Source organism: Barbus barbus, assembly GCF_936440315.1.
Source record: "Barbus barbus genome assembly, chromosome: 43".
Lineage (NCBI taxonomy): Eukaryota > Metazoa > Chordata > Actinopteri > Cypriniformes > Cyprinidae > Barbus > Barbus barbus.
Genome location: NC_136721.1, coordinates 24,748,900 through 24,772,516, shown reverse-complemented (window position 1 = coordinate 24,772,516; position 23,617 = coordinate 24,748,900). Strand labels below are relative to the sequence as shown.

Here is a 23,617-nt window from a genome sequence, read left to right as displayed (position 1 = left end):
TTTAAGCACATGCAACCTCACTTTTTCCCCATTTTCCCAAGCTGAACGATTCATTATCTTGTAGTTCTGCGCTCACATCCCATCGTAGTCCAACGACGGATCAGTTCCACCGATGCAGACGTCATCCATCCATCATTTCCCAACATATGCACGTTCTTTTCCAAGCCTTGAATCCCAAGTCCCATGTTTGAGAGAGCCGCTGCAGCCGGTTCCATCACTTACTATATTCCAACTAAAAAGCCAATAATCTGCCAAAAACGCTCACTTAATCTGTAGAGAGGAAACTGCAGACTGTAGGTCGAATAGCTTTATCCTTTAGGTTTCTCTCTTTAAAAGCTTCTAGTCCAAAGATTCTCCAACACCACTTGGTTGGAGCTTCATCCACTCTTCACGACAGTCAGGTCTTTAGGAACATGGGCCAAAGAGCTTTCCTTTGCTTGTCTTAGTACTTATATTTTGCTAATGCCTCTGTACAATGTCTTACCCAGGTTTTGCAATATGTGATTTATTTATGTAATTTATATTTGTTATGATTGAACTTAATTTAAATTGCCAAAAGCATCCCCTTTTATCCTAAATAGCTTGCCAAAGTTTACATTTACTTCTTTTGCATGTTGGACACCATCAGACGTATTTATTTATGACTAGTATGCATAGGTTATTGTTTTGTTTCTTAATTATTTAATGTTATTTAATTAGATGTAATTGACTATTTAAGACTACTAGAGCATCAAAGATGCAGTGCTCCTCTTAATTTATTAGTTAGCTTTACTTTAAAAAGCAACACAAAGGGTGTATTTAATTTTTCTTAGAAAGATAATTCTGGAAATGTGTTAGCGATCAGGTTTTAGTTGTAATTTATGTGTACGAATGTCGAGATTTTATGGAAATCGTTTAGGTTTTGTTTGTCCTTTTCTTTCGAATGAAAACAATCTGTCTGAAGGGGCATTTGCGATCGATTACAGCGTTCTGTCGAAGGACGAGCAGCGAATTTCAGCCGGATGGTTCAGCCGGGGCCACACGTTAACGGAGATCAACGCAGAACTCACCAAAGATAAATCCCACGGATGCTGAGAGGCCGTTTGTTCATTGCTTCACTCGTAGAAGGACATAGAGGAATCCCTTAAAAACTAGAAAAAGCTGCTTCCAAAACTGACTTGTGTGTGTGTGTATAAAAGTCTTTCTATCTCTATAGTGAGAACCACAGAGGCTACCTCACTGAATTTTCCATTTGTAATTTTAATCGTGTTGATGAAACCAAAGATACCAAAGACTTCTTTTTCTCGAGTACGGTCTGCGCTTGACGCCATGCTTTGGATATTTTGATAACGCCACTCTCTCTTTTTCCTCTTCTTCCTCTTTCAGACACGAGTTCCTCCTCTCCTCGGAAAAATAAGTGCAATGGAGTGGACGGGACTCGCGTGGAGCTGTAGATTTTAGTGCTGTGTGCTTCTGATCGCCTCGTACCGGTCAGAATGTTAAAGACCTTGATGCAAAAACCAACCCACTAACAAAGACCAATCCTGCACAGAAACATGAACTTCACCCATATTCTTCAATCAAATGCAATAAATGGAAATGTTCAGATATTTTGATGGTTTGTTTTAGTCAAAGTAACTCTAATGCCACATTTACACCGCAAACCACTAGCTTAGCCAGAAATGTTTAAGTGGGTGGGCCTCCATCAAACTGGGTGGGCCAAGCCTGTAGCATAACTGCATGTCAAATTGCCAACAGAAAATACAGCACCAAGGTTCATTACACAGTACTTCTAAAGCAAGCATTAACATTAGTAATTGATGTTAATTTCAAAATTTACTAATAGGACATTATTAAAATTAAAAGTTGTAGGCCTATCTGTTAACGTTTGCCTGAGCTAGGTTAACAAAGACGAATAAACACGGTAACAAATGTATGCTAGTCTTAGTTAATGCATTAACTAACGTTAACTAAAGGAAGTTTATTGTAAAGCATTACCTCAGTCTGAACGGGGCTTCGCAGATGATTTCATAATCAATCGTCTCTGTTAGTCCACGCACATCGAGGAACGCAGAAATGTGCGCAGCTGCAAATTATGCTGTTTGTTGAGGCGACCAGGATCTAACACCACATTTATGTGTTTCTTTCCACAAAGAATGCATCTGTTTAGCGGATCAAACACTGTACCTATGCTAATATGATGCTTCCAACATGCTTGGGTCAGAAGTCGATAAATCCAGCACCCTCAGGTGGTCTGTCGGATTTCATTTGTAGACGGTCCGGAGAGACTTTTACTTTTTAAAGAATTGATCTGATTTCTGTTTGGTTCACTAGGCTATTTTCAAATTTAACTTCACAAACGTGCGCATTTTACTATCATATCCTTACGTCGTAACCATAACATTAATTGTGGGTGGGACTAACAGAAAGGAGGAATCATCATTTTGACAGGTGTGAAGAGGGAAAGCTAAGAAACGACCTGTAATTGACCATGAACACAAGCTTTTAATTTTCTTAATAAATATGTAAAGTTACAGTGAAATAAGACGTTTATTATTATCGTTTAATAAATTACATCCATTTGGAAAATTACCAACTTCTCATTGGGTGGGCCACAGATGAAAGTAGGTGGGCCCAGGCCCACCCGTAGCTACACGACTGCCGCAAAGTGGCACAGAAGCGCCTCTGAAGTGGCATTTAGGTGACTAACACAGATGCATTTACACAGAAATTACAACTGTATACAGGCATAAGCCTGGGTTTTGTGTAGCAAATTATAAGCAGGCTTAGAGAAGCCTTAACTTTGCTGTGTAAAGACAGCATATCAAATGCTGCAGTATGATGCATGCACTGGGCTTTAATACTGCAAATTTACACTGAAAAAGTGGCACAGAAGCGCCTCTGAAGTGGCATTTAGGTGTCGTTACACAGACTGTTTATTGCTGCTTAGAGGAGGCATACATGCATTTACACCACAATTGCAACTATACAGATATAATTTAGTCTGTTTTTATGCAGCATTGCATCTTTCAATTTTAGGCAGGCTTAGAGCAGCCTTAACTCAACTGTGTAAAGACAGCACATCAAAGCTGCTGAACAATGCATGCACTGAACTTTAATACTTATGCCAGATTTGTACTGCAAAGGTGGCACAGAAGTGCTTTTGAAGTGGCATTTATAGTTGTCTTCGCAGACTCTTTGATGCTGCTCAGAGGTGGCATAAATGCATTTGACATATGCTGCATTGCATTTTGCAGAGATTTCCAACTGCCTACAATTATGGCATCTTTACACAGCTGAGTTAAGGCTGCTTTATGCCTGCTCAGAAATTCAGTAATGCTGCATTAAAGCCAGACTTAGACCTAATATCAAATAAACAGTTGTGATTACTGTGTAAATGCAGTTATGCCACTTCTAAGCAGCATTAAACAGTCCGTGTAAAGATGCCTAAATGCCACCTCAGAAGCGCTTCTGTGCCACCTTTACAGTGTAAATTTGGCGTTAAAAAAATGTGGGGTAGAAATTTTTTTTACTGAGAAATTGCATTTACAAAGAAACTAGTAACACATTGAATTAAACACAATTTTGAAACCGAAAGATAGAATTAGTGTTTAAAACATACTCCAAGAATCATTTTTACAGCATTTTTAAGTGCAATAAAATGCTAATTCGGACTTGCTGAAATTCACAACTCCACATTTTTGTTATAATGATGATAAACGTTCACTTTTAAGCAAATAAAATATATAAATTAGTCAAAGCTCTTCCATCACGAGATGATAAAACCTATCTAGCAAACCTCAAGTAAAAATATCCCATTTGACTTTGAAAGGAACGCAGTATTTAGTATTTTCTTTCTCCAAAATCCATTCTGTCAAAAACAATGTTGGTGTTTCTGTGCACGACGAACTGTAAAACCAAAGACTAAATCGAATCATCTCATAGCAGACCGAAGGGACTCGGTAGGGCCGACTTTCAGGAAAACACGGCTAAAGACGCAACACAACCGGCAGATGGGATCGTATTGATCCGTTCTGCTGCAGGTCGTACATCATTCCGTCCTGTTGCAAAAGTAGCACATTTACTTGTGAAAAAACAGCATCTGTTAACAGGGGCGCGAGCGTGTCACGTATCGATCGGAAGGTCATCAGGTCAATATTCGTAACGGTGATTCCGTATTTATGACGTGGATGAAATCCGATCATTGCATCGATTAAACCAAAACAGATTCTCTTCGGTTTCCGTCCCAAGTAATATTTTTTCCACCCCGACAAAGACGTAGAGAGCGCTTTTGTTGCAAAGTATGAAATATTGTTGGATGAGTGCCTTGCTTGAACCAAAGCGAAGTTTTGACCTCTCTGTTTCTTCTTCTGTTTGTACCTCAGCGACAGGAAAAACCGCGGTTTTCATGGTGCTTTGCAATGCAATCCTGCAAAGAACAAAAGACTGTATACCAAAGGCTTTCTAGACTTTACTTTTTCCTTCTTTTGAATGGTTGCAAAGCTTTAAATAAGAAAAGAAAGAAACCCCTGAGGCATGTCGAGGGCGCAGACCGTGCTTTTCTTACCAAATTTTTCTCAGATATACCTCATAGAAGATAGTGTTAGGGTATTGTTATTATAGCGTATGTATTAAATTATTCACGTACTCTTATTTTTTAGTAACTGTGACTTAAGACAAACCAAGAAAAGAAAAAAAGCTTTATACATCTTGAGTTGTGATTTTTTTGTAATAGCTGAGGTTTGCTTACCAAAAAAACACAATGCTTGTCTTTTTCTCTCTTGTTAATGTGACAACTTTCACAAATGTTTGTGGTGCAACTTCTTTTGTTTTTTCCATGACTTTATTTTTGTGAAGGGTGGCTCATATTTTTTAACAAGGATATTATTTTTGGATCGGGAATGGTTGCTAGAATGAGCCTCGAGTTTACAGTTTTCAGTCGGTTGTACAGCTTCGATTTCATTTACCATCCATTTTCTCCTTCGATTCGTCATTGCGTGTGAAAACATAGCATTGCAGCCATCATTCAATGCCTTAGTCTTGATTTCTGCACGAGTATCTTTACGGTTCTAGCTAGCGTGTGATGCTTTTGAGTTTGGATCCGTCTCATTTTGTTTTAACTGAGCCTAATTTTTTTTTTTTTTTTGCATGTTGGCCTGATCGAATTCTTGAAGAGTTCAGCTCGGATGTGTATAGAAACATCGTGCACTTGATCAGCTCGGTTTGCGATTGTTACTGCGTGAAGCTTGGCGGAAGCGAATCGGCTCATAAAACCGACCGAACAAATGGTTCTGATCGAGTGCACAGTGACTGTTAATCTTTCATTCTCACAAACAGAAACCCATCATCTGTATTGAACAGGGACATGAGTCAGTGTTTGTTTGAACACCAAATTTGACTCCCAAATTTGACTTTTTACCGAATCGTTATGCTCTAAATGCATCTACAACACCAATCCTGTCCAAAAATACGACAACTAAACATGGAATGTCCTCAAATACAGTTAAAATGTACCAGACAATCTACTACTTGTGTAAAAAACACTTTGAGAACTGACTCCCAGACGTTTCAGGAGTTGTTAAACTGAGTGTTTTCATATGAAGGGAATTCCAAAGATCGCGATGTAACGTTGAACCGCTCGTCAAACACGACCGCGGTATATTATGGACTGTATTCCAAAGATCTGCTTTTTTATTCGAATTGAAAATAGATTGGAAAACGGATTGTTTTCTTTTTCAGTTTCATGGTTTTGTTCATTTGTTGGTTTGTTGAATCATGTTCATGTAAAAATGGATTTTTGTTGTTGGAAATCACGAGAGAAAATTGATCAAATTTTAGTTTTGCATTCATGATCAACGTCTTTGAAACATTTGAAAGCTCATGTTCTTCCACAAAATGTTTGACCATAAATAAAGAGAACAAGTGATTTTATTCCGAAACCATGTTTCATCAATCACAATAAAACCAGTCTTATGATGTAAATGTAATTTTTGCATTGTCTAATATTTCGCAGCTAGTAATTTAAAGCATTGAAATGTGCAAAGATTGTAGGCCTATTTTTTATTCACTATAATGGACACTGAAGAATCAAACATAATTTTACAGTTTAACAGCATATTTGACAGTTTTTAGTTCAATTCATTACATATGAAGAGAAATAATTGGTTTTCGAATAAATGTTACATACTTTTTTTTTTACATTTTCATGTAATAAAAACATTTTTAGACTTCTCAAAAAATTATTTTAAAATGTGAAAATTTTTACGTTTTTCAAATTTGTTGAATGAAAATCTTAAATTTAAAATTTTCACAAAACAAAATTTGAAACCATTAATGTGCAAATGTTAACTTTTGTTTTTACATTTTAATTTAGTAAGTTTTAAGTCAAAACCATTAATGTGTGCATATTCATTCAACAAATGAAGAACCATTTTTTGTTCAAGAAAAGTTAATAAAAATGTTACTTAATTTGTTTATATTTTCAGTCAACAAATTAATAATTTTTCAAATTTCAAGAAGTTATTGTTAAAAAATGTGAAACATTACTGTCTGCAAATTTAAATTATTATTATTTTTTTTTTTTTTACAATTTTCAGGCTTTGAGAAGAAAAGTTTAAAATTTGAAACCATTAATGTGCAAATCTAAAAAAAATTTTTTTTTCATTTTCATCTTTTTTTTTTTTTTTTTTTTACAATTTTCAAGCTTCAAGAAGAAAAGTTATGTTAAAATTTGAGACCATTTATGTGTGCAAATGTTTACTTTTTTTTTTTAGTTTTTCACATGAATTTTTTATTTTAAATTTTTTTTTTCAAACTTCAAGAAGAAAAGCTATTGTTAAAAATTTAAAACCCTTAATATGTGTACATTTTAACCTAAGATTAACATCAAAATTCAAACATTACACAAATTCCAAACACCAGTTTACATCTGACGTCAAATAGATGTTTATTTCTAAATCAAGAACAAATGAAACACCCGAGAAGAAGCTTTTGGATCTGTTTTGATGTTTGATTGATTCTCATGTCAGGATCTGATCAGTCGAAGGATCGTCCGAACTCTTCCAGTGTAACTCTCTCATGATCAGGTGTTATTGACCAAATAGTATTTGAGCCTCTCATCTGTGCAATATTAATGTGTTTTAATAAAAAAAAATTAAAAGGCAAGAAAAAAAGAAACAATGCTACAAACTCATTGTCATTGTCGACTGTTTCTGAGTTTTTCTGACTTTTGAAAGTCAAAGCCAGTTTTCTTCCAGCACATCTGTGTGTTTTTGCGCTGATCTTTTACCGCATTACATCTGACCACGGCTCGAGGCATCAGTGTCTGCGTCATGCTCACACGGTTCATTTGTGTTGATTTTCTTTTTTTTGGTCACTATCATCAGATGGTAGTGTTGTGCTCAGTGCTCTTCAATAAATGACTATAATTCATTCATGTTAAAAACTGTGCAATTTGTCTTTTCTTTACTAAAGAACAATCCTCATTTCAACCTTTAGGGTCTGTTTGCAGAACAAAAATCTTCATATGCCAGAAGCTAAAATTATTATTTTTAAAAATACAGTATATTATATACTTCTGTCACACTTCAGTGAATGTGATTCTGAGTTCAGTGGTTTTCACACAATTCTATCACCAGGATCGACTAAACACAAAAAGAAACACAAGTCTTCATCTTCAACACTATTGAAAAAGTTTGACATTCTACAATTGAATCCCACTATGGTTCATTATGTTGGGGTCAATAAGCAAAGTTACTGTTAAAAAATGAAAAGTTTAATGTGTGCAAACTGTATCTTACAATTGTTGGATGAAAATGTAAAAAAAAATATATATCCTCTGGTAAGTGGCTTATATTGGTGATTTGTGTCTACTTTTCTCAGCCGTTCATGTTTGCGTCTTATCGGCTGACATTTGGCTTTCCATCACTTGTGAGGAGGATCAGGGCCGTCAGATAAGGAGTGACATTCAGAGATGCTGGTCTTCACAATGACAGCTGCCACTGAAGAGCTCCATGTTAAAACAGCTGCAAAAGGGCACAGAAATCATCCAAACACCAGCAGATTCACGCTCAAACCCAACTCAAGCTCACGCCGTGTCGATGCATTTCTTTCAAAGCACCAAGAAACTAAGTTTTCTGCCTGAAGAAATGAACACTTTTGACAAATCAGTTAAAAAGTCACAGCAGTTCTCAACTGGGCTTTCTTCGAAAGTTAAAAAAAATTAAAATGTCCTTAAAATGAAACTAATTGATTAATAGCAATTTTTATTGCTGTCAAATCGATTAATTGTGATTAAATGCATCTAAAATAAAAGTGTGTGATTAAATATTTACATAATTTTTATTAGTTTTTTTAATTCCTCTACATTTTATTTTTATTTCAGATTTAGCATATCAAGTTAAAAAACAATGTTGCTTTGACAACTACCTGAAAGAAAATGATTTTAATTCATTTGTCATTTTAATATATTTGCTTTATTTTAAATATTTTTTTTAGTGGTTTCAAGACAAAAGACATTTAAACTGATGAATTTGCAACAATTACATTTATTTCCAATAATCAGATGCACAGATCTTATATATGTACACAATTCATTCATCTCTGCCTTCAGTGTTTATTCATAAATTCAGACGGCTGCACAGTTCTACATAATCACACCAATCATCAATCAGAAGCCCAGACTCTCAAATATGATGATTATAACTGAAACACAAGAACTACATGAAGATTTGTTTCTGGATGATGTCTTTATTGGAAGCATTGAATTCTGTGTTGAAGATGAAGTGATTTTCTTCTTTAATAATAAAGAGTGTTTTCAGTGTGAAAGAGAATGATTGATAAGGCAGATGAGCATCAGAACAAGCAGAAAAACACATGCATCAGTCAGATTTATACAGATGAACTTCATAAACAACACGTCTGGGTTCCATTTCACCCCAAAACCCAAAAAACTATTTTGCATAAAAAATGAATCCTATTTTGCATTGTGACATCACTGTCATGACAATTAAACACATTTATAGTGCAACAAATACTAATATGCATAACAGTAATGAAACGTTGCAGGAATCCGTCATATTTTATTTATGTGACATGTTTCTAATTTTCTTTGGATGTGGGGCTGAAATGAAGCGATCAGACGGCAAACAGCAGTGATTTTGTGTGTTTCTGCAGCTCAAATCAAATCATAAGGATTCTATAGAGAAGAAATAAAGGGTGTGACAGATTCAAACATTCAGTGTCCAGAAAATGCATGATGCCATCAAGTCTAAATGAATAAACACCAACATAAAGCATGCCTATGGAAAATCAACAGGGTCTGTGGTTCTTCTCAGAAAGAGAATGAATGCTAATATTTCACAATGACAGTGGGTTTTTTTTTGGGGGGGGGGGGGGGGGGGGGGTATTTATGGAGTAGTTGGCTATTTATCTCAAATATAATGGTAACAAGGTTGATGCACAACTTTAATAGATTACTTATAATTGCTAATATAATAAGGCGAAGTTAGAAACAAATCTGTGGGAGAGACCACAAAACACACTCATAATGAAAGAAAAGAAATGCTGGTCCAAGAGTCATTTTATGTAACCTGTACTATGTACTCAAATTTTAACACATTATAAGGCTGTCAAATCGATTAATTACAATTAATTGATAGCATCCAAAATAAAAGTTTGTGCTTACATAATTATATTTATATGTACATACACTCACATATACATGTATATGTTTAAGAAATATTCACGTGTATGTGATTATAAATAAAAATTACATTTCTTAAATGTATACATGTAATATATAATGATTATGAAAACAAACATTTTGGATGCAATAAATACACATTTGTCTTTTGCAAACTCATAACAGATTGAAAAACAATTTCTTTCAATTTCTAATAAGTTATCTCACATAATACAATATGTGTGTGTATAAATCTACTGTATGCAGTGTTAACATTTTTTTAAGATGTATTTATTAACTAGACGCATTCTGAAGGTTCTCAGTGTTTTGGACTCTACTGTACACGAGAGACCCGTTGTGCAGAATGACCCAAATACAAATATTCTGGGGTGTTAAAAAAGGTTCATGGAGAAGAAATGTAATTTCTTGTTCTGCATTCCCTTCTCTCTTTCTCTCTCTCTCTCTCTGTGTGTCTGTCTCTCACCACATCTGTCCGTTCCAATCGTCCATCTGATCAGTCTCTCTCCCAACAAAATCACTCAGTCGTTCATTCCTCCTTTCTGCAGCATTGGCCCGTTCCTCCAGCTCTCTCTCTCTCTCTCTCTCACACACACACACACACTCTCAGCAGAAATCAATGCTCTCTCTCAATTAGAGGTCACAGAGCCGCTGCAGCAGCGCTCCACTTTTCAATTACCAGGAGGCTCCTACGGCCCCCAGAGCATCTCTCTCTCTCACACACACACACACACACACACACACACACACACACACACACGCTCAGTGAGGAGGGTTATTGGGTGCAGGACAGCCAATCTTTCTGCACTTAATCAACGGCAGCATGAGCTACGAGAGCAAATCTCACCGACCCGTCAACAACACATCCAGCTCATATTTCATGTCAAAAACATACAAAAGAAATAAGCAATTGCATTTAGCATACAGAAAACTATGTGTGTGTGTCAACAATTAAAATAAAAAAATAAAAACATGGACATTAAAATTCTTACTGGTCCTAAAATAAGGTGTAATTTTTTTTATATATATTTGATCATTATATATTTTTTATTGTATTAATTTATATTTATTTACATTTTATTTTCGAGGTGAAAAATGGCATGGAAATGTTTTTTTTTAGATTTAAAAAGAACAAACATGTGACAAAGAGAGAGAGAGAAACACCAGGAAATGATGATAAAAAACAAGGGCTCTCGTACAGGAAATGGAAGACAATAGCATTTCTAGATCATGTGACTCCTTGGCAAAAGATGCTAAAGACGTTTGTAATCACACACATCACAGGCTGAAGGCACGAGAGATCGAAGGCTCGGAGCACAGAGACGAATCCAAGCGTAGAGGCACATGAGAGGGGAACCGCAGGGGTCAGAGTTCAGAGATTCAGCTGCCAATGAACTTCTGTCATCAAACCTGTGACTTTCATTCTTCTGTAGAGCAGGAAATGAGATGTTGAACCCTCATATTTAATACGCAAACGCCACTAAACGATCAAAACTTTGCTCTTTTATTGACAGCTGTCAAATCTGGACTGATTTTGATCAAGTAAATGTCAGAATAACTGAGTCATATCTCCAGATGAACACTTACTGGACTGAAGCAGCTCAGCTTTACTTGATTCTCCATCAATCATTCTCTAGAAAAATCAGTGCGTCTCAAATCTGATCCTCAGGATCTTTTGAGGAGCGTTTGTTTCCAGAAGCTTTACTTTCACTGATCCTCAGCGGAGGAATGATCTTCACAAGCCTCCAGAACATCTTCTGAGGATCCCCCAATCAGCATTGCATTGCAGTATATGTTTGGATTATTTCAATCTCATCTTATTATTGGAGACAGAGAGTGTAATCATCAGTTTATGTATGAATCTACTATGAATATCTCATTGATTTACATTACAAGCATCAGAATTTCATCATAGAAATATCAGCATCTGCAGCAAATTGCATATTTTTGCTCAGTTCAAGTCTCTGGATAAAATTGAGCTGTTTTTCCTCTATATTCTCACTGTATCAGACTATATGAGCCATAAAGGCCTGACGGATTGAATCATCAAAAAACTTTTGTATTTAAATTTGTATACTTTTTGTAAATGTTTTTTTATTCAATAAAAAGGATTATTATATTGAATTATATATATAAAAAAAAGTTATATTATATATTATATATATATATATATATATATATATATATATATATATATATATATATATATGTGTATGTGTGTGTGTGTGTGTGTGTGTGTGTGTATATAAATAAAAGTCATTATATATATCTAATATTATATATGACTTGTGCACTACACTGAACTGAAGTTCTTCTGAAGTCATATGATACTTTAATGGTGCTTTTGTACGTTTCGAAGCTTTTCAACACATTTCCACAGAAGAAATAAAGTCATACAGGTTTGAAAGAATGAATGTGAATGATTTATTTTAAGCCGATCTGATGCACAAACACATGTGCACACAACTTTAGCACCATGTTTATTTGCCATTTGCACTCTGGAAAGGTGTAATTTGTTCCACGCTGACTACTGTTGCATTTTTTTAGGACTGCATTTCATTTTTTTTAAGGGAAGACACAAGCGTTCTCAATCACATGCAAGATTAAATCTGGACAGAAAGACCAAGAGGGAAACTAAAAAGGCGAAGAGGATGCGGATGTTTTCTGATGTATAAGGTTGGAATGTAAGCCGGAGTAAAACTGCATTTGTTTTCAATGAGGGCGGCACTTTTGACTTCTGAAATCACCCGCGCCGCACGGGTTCAAGCTAACCTAGAGTCCAGCGCTGCTGCCGGGTTCACGGCTGATGAAAGGTCAGAGGTCAGGGTTTCTGGTTGGCGAAGAAGGCTTTGGTCTGAGCACAGGTGGGGTTGACGCAGAGTGGACAGCGGAGGGTGAGCTGACGGGAACACGGCTTGCTGGACTTCAGATGGGACTGAACCAGATCCGCCAGCGCCTGAGAGAGACACCTAGTGAGACCACTACATAGACAGCACCCTACACCATCACTGTGAAGGATGGTCAACAAGGTAGGACACAACATGATGCCTGCTTCTTACATGCCTTGATTTAACAGAGAAAATAATACCAGAATGTACAAGCTTAGGAAAAAATTCAAGATGGTAAAATTTTAATTTAAAAATAATAAAATAACTACATTATAAAACTATTTTAAAATAATTATAATTAAGGTAAAACAAAGAAAAAATGTTTTACCTTTAAATGTTTTAAAAAAACATTTAAAAATGTGTGTATAAAAAAAATAATAAAAAAAAAAAAAAAATTTATATATATATATATATATATATATATATATATATATATATATATATATATATATATATATATATATATATATATATATATATATATATATATATATATATACATACATACATATATATACACATATACATACACACACAGGTGCATCTCAAAATTTATATCGCGAAAAAGAAATTTTTTTTATAGTAACATTTCAAAAAGTGAAACTTTCATATATTCTAGATTCATGACATGTAAAGTAAAACATTTCAAAGTTTTTTTTGTTTTAATTTTGATGATTAGAGCTTACAGCTCATGAAAGTCAAAAATCAGTATCTCAAAATATTAGAATATTTACATTTGAGTCTCAATTAATGACCATCTCTACAGTATAAATTACGGGTATCTCTTGGTCTTTGAAACCACAATACTGGAGAAGACTGCTGACTTGGCAATGGTCCAGAAGACAATCATTGACGCCCTCCACAAAGAGAGTAAGTAACAGAGGGTCATTACTGAAAGCTGTGGCTGTTCACAGAGTGCTGTATCAAAGCATATTAAATGCAAAGTTGACTGGAAGGAAGAAATTGAGTAGGAAAAGGTGCACAAGCAACAGGGATGACCGCAAGCTTGAGAATACTGTCAAGCAAAGCTGATTCAAACACTTGGGAGAGCTTCAGAAGGAGTGGACTGAAGCTGGAGTCAGTGCATCAAGAGTCTCCACGCTCAGACGTCTTCAGGAAAAGGGCTACCAAGCCACTTCTGAACCAGAGACAACGTCAGAAGCATCTTACCTGGGCTGTGGAGAAAAAGAACTGGACTGTTGCTCAGTGGTCCAAAGTCCTCTTTTCAAATAAAAGTAAATTTTGCATTTCGTTTGGAAATCAAGGTCCCAGAGTCTGGAGAGAAAGATGAGAAACAGTCGATCCAACAATACAGACGAGCTGTGCCTTAGCAGAGCCACAGGCTGATCGCTTCCATGCCATTCCTCACTGATGCTGGAGTTTGTGCTAAAGGAGCCCCGACCAAGTATTGAGTGCAGAAATGAACACACTTTAAAGAACTTGAACTTTTCTGTTTTGCAAATCCTTTTTTTGATTGATCTTAGGAAATATTCTAATATTTTGAGATACTGATTTTTGAGCTTTCATGAGCTGTAAGCTCTAATCAAAATTAAAACAAAAAAAACTTTTGAAATGTTAATGAATCTAGAATATATGAGAGTTTCACTTTTTGAAATGTTACAATAAAAAAAAAAGAACTTTCACGATATTCTAATTTTTAGAGATGCACACATATATATATATATATATATATATATATATATATATATATATATGTGTGTGTGTGTGTGTGTGTGTGTAATCGTATAAACGTATTATAATATAATTGTAATCATATTTAATTATTTGTATTTGTGTTAAATTACTTAAATATTTATTTTTACATTTACATTATATCCTGAAATCATAAGTAATTCTATTTTTGATTGTTTTATCCAATATTTGTATGTTGCATATTTTATGTTTATGAGTTAGTGCATTGTTAGTTTAACAACATGCAAATGTCAAACTCTGTTGAAATGCATTGCTAGATTGCTCAGATCAACCACTTTTCAGTTAGGATGCAGCAACAGAGCTAGTGTGTGTGTGTGTGTGTGTGTTCTGTGCAGTCAGCTGAAGTCCTGATTGATTTCAGGGGTTTTAATAAACTTAGCGGGCCGCGGGTGAGTTTCTCAGACACACACTGATGAGTTTAATACACAGCAGAAAACTAACCACCGTTAACTCCACTACAAACCAACCAAAGACTAGTGCTTTTCCTTTTCTCTCACTAATTTTTTTTTTTTGTACTAAACTAGTCATTTTTACAGAGAAATCATTAAGATTGAACACTGATTATGAGGTAAATGCATTGCTCTGATCATGCCGTTGCTCTTACCCTAAAGAACAGTGGATTTCCGTTCAGAGATTCGGCTCGTCTGATGTTCTCCACGCCGCACTGAAACACACAGTTCAGTCAACATTACAGCACATCTGCAGAAACACTATTACATCGGATTTATTGACCACATACACAGAAAATTTCTTTTTTTCATTAAAAAGTGTCTAATTGCTTAATCAAGTATGTGTTAATGGACAAAAATTATCTATTTTTATGCTTTTGTGTTACGTTCAGTGTAATTTTAGTATCATTGAGACGCTATTATAGTGTTTGCGAATATTTCTAATTAGATTTTATTTTATATTTTGTTTTCATTTAACTTTTAGCTAAAGTTTTAGTCATTTTGTTGAGTGTTTTTGGCATTTTTATTAGTTTTTAAATATGACTTAGTTTTACTTTATTTAGTCTTGGTTATTTTAGTACTTCAACCTGAACTAAACACACAAAAAAAAAAGAGAAATGATGCCATGGCACATTAGCTGAATTTTTTACTTCTAAGAAACCTTGACAGAGAAAAATTCAAGATTGTTGATGAAGGCAAGAAAATAAAATGTTACATTTATAAAAAATAAATAAATAATTTACAATTATTTTTAAATACATCTATTTTTTTATAAATATATAAAATTATATAAGATGATAAAAAAAATCTATTTCATATATAATATTATAATATAGAATTTCATATATAAACTGTGTGAAACTGAGTATTTCTATTATATTAAAAATGTACATAATATGTACACATACATATTTTATAATATATATATATATATATATATATATATATATATATATATATATATATATATATATATATTTTTTTTTTTTTTTTTTTTTAATTTTTTTTTTACGTTAATAGTTAATATTTATTATTCTTCAAGTTCTGAAATTAAAAAGTTTTATTTATAGTTAGCAATATTAACCCTAGTAATGTTATTGCTCAAAATGTGCCCTGAACTGCACTGACATTTTAATATTTTTTAGCTATTAACCAATACTATCACAGTCCAATCAAACAGCAGTTTTCCACATCTGCAGAAGGCCCGGCGTGAAGCGGCACAGATCCAGAAGATCAGAGAGGGAATCTACTGCAGACCGGATCAGATCAGACCCCTGCTGCAGACTGTGGCCCCAGGGCCACAGATCGATGGACAGGTGAGAGAAGCCGGCAGAAGAGAATCACACTAATGCTAGCCTCAGGGCAAACACACACACACACACACACACTACACCGCATGAGGCTGGGAAACACACTCACACTCTTCAGAAGCGAAGTGCTGATCGATGAGTTTCAGATATGAGAGCAGAGGTCAAAGATCGCCCACCGTTAATAACAGACACTGCAGTGATGGGAAACAACTATCCTACAGTACACACTACAGTCTGCAGCAGTGACAGTACATCACAACATCAGCTGCTGATTTACTGATTTCTGTCATTAACTGTAGCAATATATACACGTGTGTGTGTGTGTGTGTGTGTGTGTGTGTATATATGTAAGCAATAAGGTACTTGAGGCCATCCTGTATCGTGAATAAATCATGGTTGAAGGGCATTGTTAGGCCATGGTTTATTCACGATACAGTGAATACAATAAAAATAATATTAAAACCAAAAATGTATGTATTGAAATGTTACTTTTTTGAAGTAAGTTTGTTAGGCTGTCCTGCTAAAAATAGTTCCTGACAGCAACAGTAATCAGCAATGTTCTGAACATAATGGAGCTTAAATAAACACAGAGAATAGGAGCTCTTATCATCTGCTGTGTCATTTATTTCTTTAACCCCATATATGATATTTTCTGCTTATCTCTCAGCATTAGAAAATGTCTGTTTTCCGTCTTTTAGTTTTAAAACAGACTGATTCGCGGCACATTATAGTGTAAACTGATGGACATATACGTTAGACATACAGAATCATACCTGAAATAGAAAACTAATAAATACAGTAATATTCCCTCCTCACTTCAGAAACTGTAGTCTTTCACACAGACATGTGCTGCACATCAACATATCTCTGCATGAGAGCGTTTATTAGACGGGGAAGGACGGGTCTCAAAAAATTAAAGATGAAAGATGCAACATAACGCCAGCAGGGGTCAATAAACAAATAAACACTTAATTTGGCCAAAATACATAATATGCAGAACAGTTTTAATGCTATATTATTGGTTGTTTATATTGTTAAGGGTGGTTGCCAAGTGTGTTGCTCAGTGATACACAGAACCATTGGGTGAAGCGGTCATAACTGTATAGGGAATAAAACACAGCTGCTGACCAATCAGAATCCAGGAATAGAACCAAGCGTTTTATAAATGTGTGTGTGTGTGTGTGTGTGTGTGTGTGTATGCATGCATGCATATATAAATATAAATACAAATTAAATGTTAGTTGCTTTGGATAAAAGCATCTGTCAAATGCATAAATGTAAACATTATTCTAAATATATTATAATAATGAAAATATATATAATACATGTATACAATTATACAACAATGTGTGTGTGTGTGTGTGTATTTATATATAAATACATGAAGAGTTCAGATGCAAAAGCCTCTATGTGCCATCTGAAATTTTCATCTAAAATGAGCATTTTTATCAAGCTCCTATGTGTAGGTTCAGTATTTTTACTATAATGGCAATGTATAGATGCTTTTCTATGCAATTAAAGTGAAATAACTGAACATGAATATAGGAGCCTGATAAAAAATGCTCATTTTAGAAGAAAATGTCAGACGGCACAGAGGCTATTGCTTCTGAACTCTTCTCATACATGTATATCATCTTTTGTAAAAATATAGTTTAACTGTTGACTCCTTTATATTTTTAAGTCACCTGATTGAAGTGTTATGCAAAAAGACTCTTAAAGTAGTTAAAGTAGCAAACAGACACGCACCTCTTCCCCGAGGATCTGCGAGTACTCGATGTCGAGCTCGTGCAGCGTTTCGATGTGGTCGCTGGTGAAAGCGATGGGCACCAGCAGCAGGTTCTTCTTCCCTCGCTGACAGAGGCCCTTGATGACCTCATCAGTCTGTGGTCCCAGCCACGGCATCGGCCCCACCTACAGGAGCCCGGCAGGGACACAAATCACCTTCAGCGGAGCTCAGATCTGAGTGCAGCTACAGCACATCCCCACTACAGGACTGTGTTTACCAGCTGCTCTTCATTATTATAATAAACAATGCTTTCACACAAAGTAAATTAAACCATCTTTTTCCAGTCATTGAGATGTATGCATCATCTGAAAGCTGAATAAATCAAAATATTGAGAAAATCATCTTTAAAGTTGTCCAAATGAAGTTCTTAGCCATGCATATTACTAATCAAATATGGAGTTTTGATATATTTATGGTAGGAAATTTACAACATGTCTTCATGGAACATGATCTTTACTTAATATCCTAATGATTTTTGGCATAAAAGAAAAATTGATCATTTTGACCCATACAATGTATTGTTGGCTTTTGCTACAAATACACCCATGCCACTTATGACTGCTTTTTTGATCCAGGTTCACATATTTCTGATCGTGACCTTTGACTGCCAGACGAGTCTGTATGGGTTACAGTGTCCTAACCGGTCCATCACCCTCTGAACCGTCGCGCCAACTTCCTGTGGGTACGGATCGCCCCTGTTCACCACCTAAACACACCATTAAAGCACAGGACGTGTTTGTTTCTTACTTTTTATTCTAAACAATGAATAACGCTCATTATGCATTCAGGTTCATCTTGACACATTTTTTTTTTTTTTAACAAAACTTTGCAAATGCTTTAAGACTGTCAAAATGATGATTTTTTTTCACAATTTATTTTTAAGAGATATAACCCGGGGGATATGGGACCAAGTTATGTATGAGTACCGTTAGGTGTAAAATTAGGCAAGGCATGTTTAATTATATAGCACATTTCATACATGAAAGGAAGTGAAATAGTCATCAAAAATAATAATCACGGCTCAAAATTAGGTTCAAAATCAAAATTAGGTTATTAAGTTATATTAGTATCAAATCTTTTGTAAATACTGTATATTAAGCCTTTTCCCAGATCTCTCTCACTTTGAGTGAATTTTGTTGATAATCATAAATATGTACGCCTGTTGATGAACCATTGCAGCATAAAAAATGTAACACTTTCATCTGAAAGTTAAAAGTTTATGTAAGTAAAATTAATTTATTTACTTTGAAAACTTTAATAGTAATATTAGTGTTTTGTTAGAAATCAATATGTAGATTTCATAAATTTAGACCATACTTGAGCAATAATAAGTTATAAATTCAAAGGAATTTAATTAAATCACATTCATTCTGGTAACTTAATACGGGTAATTCTCAGATAATTTGTTCTTATAAATTTCATAATATGATATATTCAAATAAGAGGTCTCATCATTGTATCAGTTCTTTTGGTGTGGTTCATGTGTAATTTGACATTTCAAAGAATTTTTCAATTTTGTAATGAATCAAAAAGTGGGAAATGCAGTAATAACATGGTAACATTCAAAAATTTACATATTTTCACATGCACTCATTAATGAGAAGTTGCTTATCAGATGGTTTTAGTTTAAAATATAATTTATTACTTTTAAAACTTTTTTATTATTAGTTAAAATATGACTTAAAATATTAAATTATGAATGTTTTATAAAACAACAACTCTTCAGGTCCAAACATATACTATGTAAAAATAACATACAGCTTTTGAATGCATTATGAGGGATAAACCTATGCAGACGCTAATATAAAATCCTGTGAGACTCACAGACAGCGGCAGAGAGTGAGCCGAGAACAGAATCACCACGTCGTCTCTCTTCTCTGGAGGAAACTTCTCCAGCTCATTACAAACATGTTCAGCAAAACACTGGAAGACACGAGGAAAAGCATCAAACCAGAATTAATCGCTGCTAGATATGTGCTAAAGTAAAAACTACTGGAAGACAGCAAACTAAAGAGGATATATAAATATGAAATAACATAAGAAAAATATCAATGAAAATATCTTTGATTTTTTTTGAGGCATAATTAAATAAATTAAAAATATTAATTAAAATGCTAAATGTAACGGCTTATTTCTTTAAACTGGAAAAGTATATATGCATCAAACATAGGACGATGGCTGAAAGAAATGGTAACATATGTAAAAGATAACTTGCATATTAAGAGATAAATACATAATTTCTGATGGAGTTCGGGGACCTTTCAAATTGTTTTTAAAATGCGGTGGAGTTGGAAATGTATTGATAGAAGACTAAAAAAAAAAAAAAAAAAGAGGTGATATTGTATGTTAATGTAAAATACTGAGAAGGTTTTTTTGTGTGTTTTCTCTGTTACATGGAAATTTATATGTACATGTGTGTTGTTAAAATGCAATAAAAAGTAATAAAGGGGGGAAAAAAATCCAAAATGTGTTTACAAACTCAAAAGTTTTTAATATTTCTTATTGCTTTGCAAATAAATAAAAACCTGACAAAATCAGCTTCAATGTTACTACAGTTACACTAGTGTTCAAGGGTTTAGGGTCAGTATGATTTTTTTTTTAAATAAATAAATACTTTAATTCCTCGAGGCTGCATTAAATCGATCAAAAGTGACAGTAAAGACATTTATAATAAAACATTACTATTTCAAACGAATGCTGTTCTGTCAAACTTTCTATTCAAAGATTCCAGAAAAACTAAATGTGTCACAGTTTCCACAAAAATATTGTGCAGCACAACTGTGTTCAACATTGATAATAATCAGAAATGTTTCTTCAGCAGTAAATCAGTATATTATGATTTCTGAAGATCATGTGACACTGAAGACTGGAGTAATGATGCTGAAAATACAGCTGCAGATCACAGAAATACATTACAGTTTATAAGATATTCACATAGAAAACAGCTGTTTGAAATTGTAATAATATTTTTGATCAAATAAATACAGCCCTGTTGAGCAAAAGAGACTTCTTTCACAAGCATTTTCAAAAACATGCACTGCCAAAACAGAGGAAGAGCCTTAACTGATTATTATAATTAAGAATAGGTCCTGGTTTATGTAAGTGTGTGTGTATGTGTGTGTGTGTGTTACCTCAATCAGTAGTGGGTGTGTCGGCCACCTGTCAATCACGCTCCAGTGCATCTTGGGGCTGTCGCTGCGACTGCTGTAGTATCTGTAGATGGCGTTCAGACTGCTGCCTGATCACACACACGTCAGACAGAGGATTTGATTAAAACTCTTTTGAAGGCTTAAGCTCACAGATATGTCAGGAGCAGTGAGTGTGACCTGTGGTGGAGCAGCTGTATTGTGGGTACTGTGTGAAGGCCACGGCTCTCTCCACTCCATCCTTCTCCATCTGCTCGATGGCCTCCTCCGTCAGAGGATGGACGTACCGGAAACCAATGTAAAACTTATGAGGAGCTGCACTCACACACACACAAACACACACACACACACACACACACACAACCGATGGTCATTCATTTCAGTGGCACATTTCATCTTAGTTTGTCTTTATTAAGCACTGGTTTATTTAAAGTTAATTACTCTCTTTTTTATTATTATTATTATTATTATTATTAACAACAACAACGATTATTATTAGTATGACTTATTACACTAATTTATTATTATTATTATACACTTTTTTTTTTACTGTAAATAGAGTTAATTTGGCTAAATTGTTCATTTAATGTGATGTTTTGGGGTGAAATTCAGGCATTTTGCTGTACATATATCTGAGCAGGTTACCATTGATGACATTTCCAAATCCAAAATCTTTCTTTATGCATTACTTTTTTCTGAATTTTTTATTGCAACTTTTTTTTTATTTAGCACTTTATTTTGCACTGCATTTTTATTGTTGATATAACTATTGTTGATAACTAACTGTTGATATAAAACCCAGTCAACCACCCCTTTAATTAACTACATGTACTTACTATATGGTTAGGTTTAGGATTTGGCTTTGGCTTAGGGTTACTTGCATGAAATTATGCATAATTAATTGTTATTATAATAGTAAGTTCATGTAACATGCATCAAGGACACCTTAAAATAAAGTGTTACCAACTATTGTCTTATTTGTATTATTTATAGAGTTATATTACTGTAAATTGAGAGCTAATTTATCAGTTCATTTGTTTATTTGAGGATGTGATGATTTGTTTTTAAATTAAAGTATTTTGTCTGTGTATATATTTCATGAGCAGGTCACATTTCCACATCATCCATAAGTACTGGTTTATTTAAGATTAATTCTTTTTTTTTTTGATTGCAACTTTGTTTACTCTGCAAAGTTTTTATTTAATTGCATTTTATTTGTACGTATTTCATAAGCAGGTTACTGCTGATCACAGTTGCACATCCTTTTTGATTCCTGCTTCTTTTAAGGTTTATATTATTTATTTTTTGCGTGTTCATTTGTTAGCCTGTTGATGTTTTGGGATGAAATTACAGCAACACAAAGCTTGTTTGTGCAAGAAAAACCAGTAGCCTTATGAAAAGAGGAATAAGGTGCTTCTCAAACAGGGAGTTGTTGGTTTATCAAAGGTGTGTGTGTGTGTGTGTGAGACACTCCTCTGAGCTTCATCTATCACACACACTCTCCAGGCTTTATCAGCACTCAACACTGACGACCGTTTGTCTGTTTCACTCGGATTATTTTATGATCCGTTAAAAAAGACCAACTGATTCAGTGCTGCGTTAGTCTGTGTGAACAAGCATTACTGATCCAACATCCAACACGTGCTCCATATTCTGTGAACTAATGTAGGGTTAGGGTTTTTTTTGGTCTTTTTGATGCCTCATGTGCGAATTGTGTCGTGTTTTCATTTTTGTTTGTTTTTATTCATTTACAATCATTTATTTACATACTCATTTTATAATCATTAGTCATTTACATGATTTATTGTCTGATATTAAGTATTTTTATAGTTTATTCATTTATTATATTTATTCACTTATCTATATTTCATAATTTTTCCTTGCTTATGCATTTCCATTGTTGTTCAATCTCAAGCTTGTGGGGTTTCATGAACTGGGGTGTATTCCAGAAAGCAAGGTTAACTTCCTCTCAGCTAAACCCTGAACTCTCTCGGTTGATTAACCCAAACCTTGCTTGCTCGAGGTCAGCTGGTTCCAAATACGTTCATTTAAGTTCCTGGTTAAGACTCAAGACAGAGCGAGGAAACAGACGCTAAGAAAAAGCACGCCATAATTCTTTCTTCTTCTGTTCAAAGGCTACATGCATACTTCGCTCATATCGCCACCTAACTGGTGGTTATGCAATCTTTTTTATTTTTTTCTCCATTTAATCTTCAATCCTTGAGAATAAGAATTATATTGTTTGTTTGATGCTAATAAGAAGTCATATCAGATATGTATTTTTATTACAGAAATACATGATAGAAGAAGAAGATGATGTGCGAGATGATATTATAAAATGTAATATGTATATAATAAATTAAACATTACTTTGTCATAAGTGTTTTATAGCCTAATTTATACAGATAACTATTATATATCCCAATAAAATAAATATAATAACCATATTAGAATAATATTTCACCTTATTTATTACTTATATTAGTGCTTTATAATTAACATAGGCTATCAGAGAGATAGAGAGATAGAGAGATAGATAGATAGATAGATAGATAGATAGATAGATAGATAGACAGATAGACAGATAGACAGACAGAGAGACAGAGAGACAGATAGAGAGAGATAGAGAGAGAGATAGAGAGATAG

General features: G+C 34.3%; 2 protein-coding genes across 2 annotated transcripts in view; both read right to left on the bottom strand.

Annotated features, from left to right (window-relative positions):
- The window catches only part of LOC306861931 (uncharacterized protein), a 1,169,885-nt gene that overhangs the window by 635,354 nt on the left and 510,914 nt on the right, over window positions 1–23,617 (bottom strand). The gene's annotated exons all lie outside the window — the stretch shown is intronic.
- Window positions 11,996–23,617, bottom strand: part of LOC306861930 (ferrochelatase, mitochondrial-like) — a 15,491-nt gene continuing 3,869 nt past the window's right edge. Inside the window, exons 5-11 of the mRNA XM_079404430.1 lie at window positions 21,152–21,286; window positions 20,957–21,063; window positions 19,650–19,748; window positions 18,424–18,531; window positions 17,786–17,950; window positions 14,885–14,944; window positions 11,996–12,635 (exon numbers count right to left, since the gene is read on the bottom strand). Coding sequence (XP_079260556.1) covers window positions 12,501–12,635; window positions 14,885–14,944; window positions 17,786–17,950; window positions 18,424–18,531; window positions 19,650–19,748; window positions 20,957–21,063; window positions 21,152–21,286 — 809 coding nt within the window. The 3' untranslated portion in view covers window positions 11,996–12,500. The remainder of the gene's footprint in view (window positions 12,636–14,884; window positions 14,945–17,785; window positions 17,951–18,423; window positions 18,532–19,649; window positions 19,749–20,956; window positions 21,064–21,151; window positions 21,287–23,617) is intronic.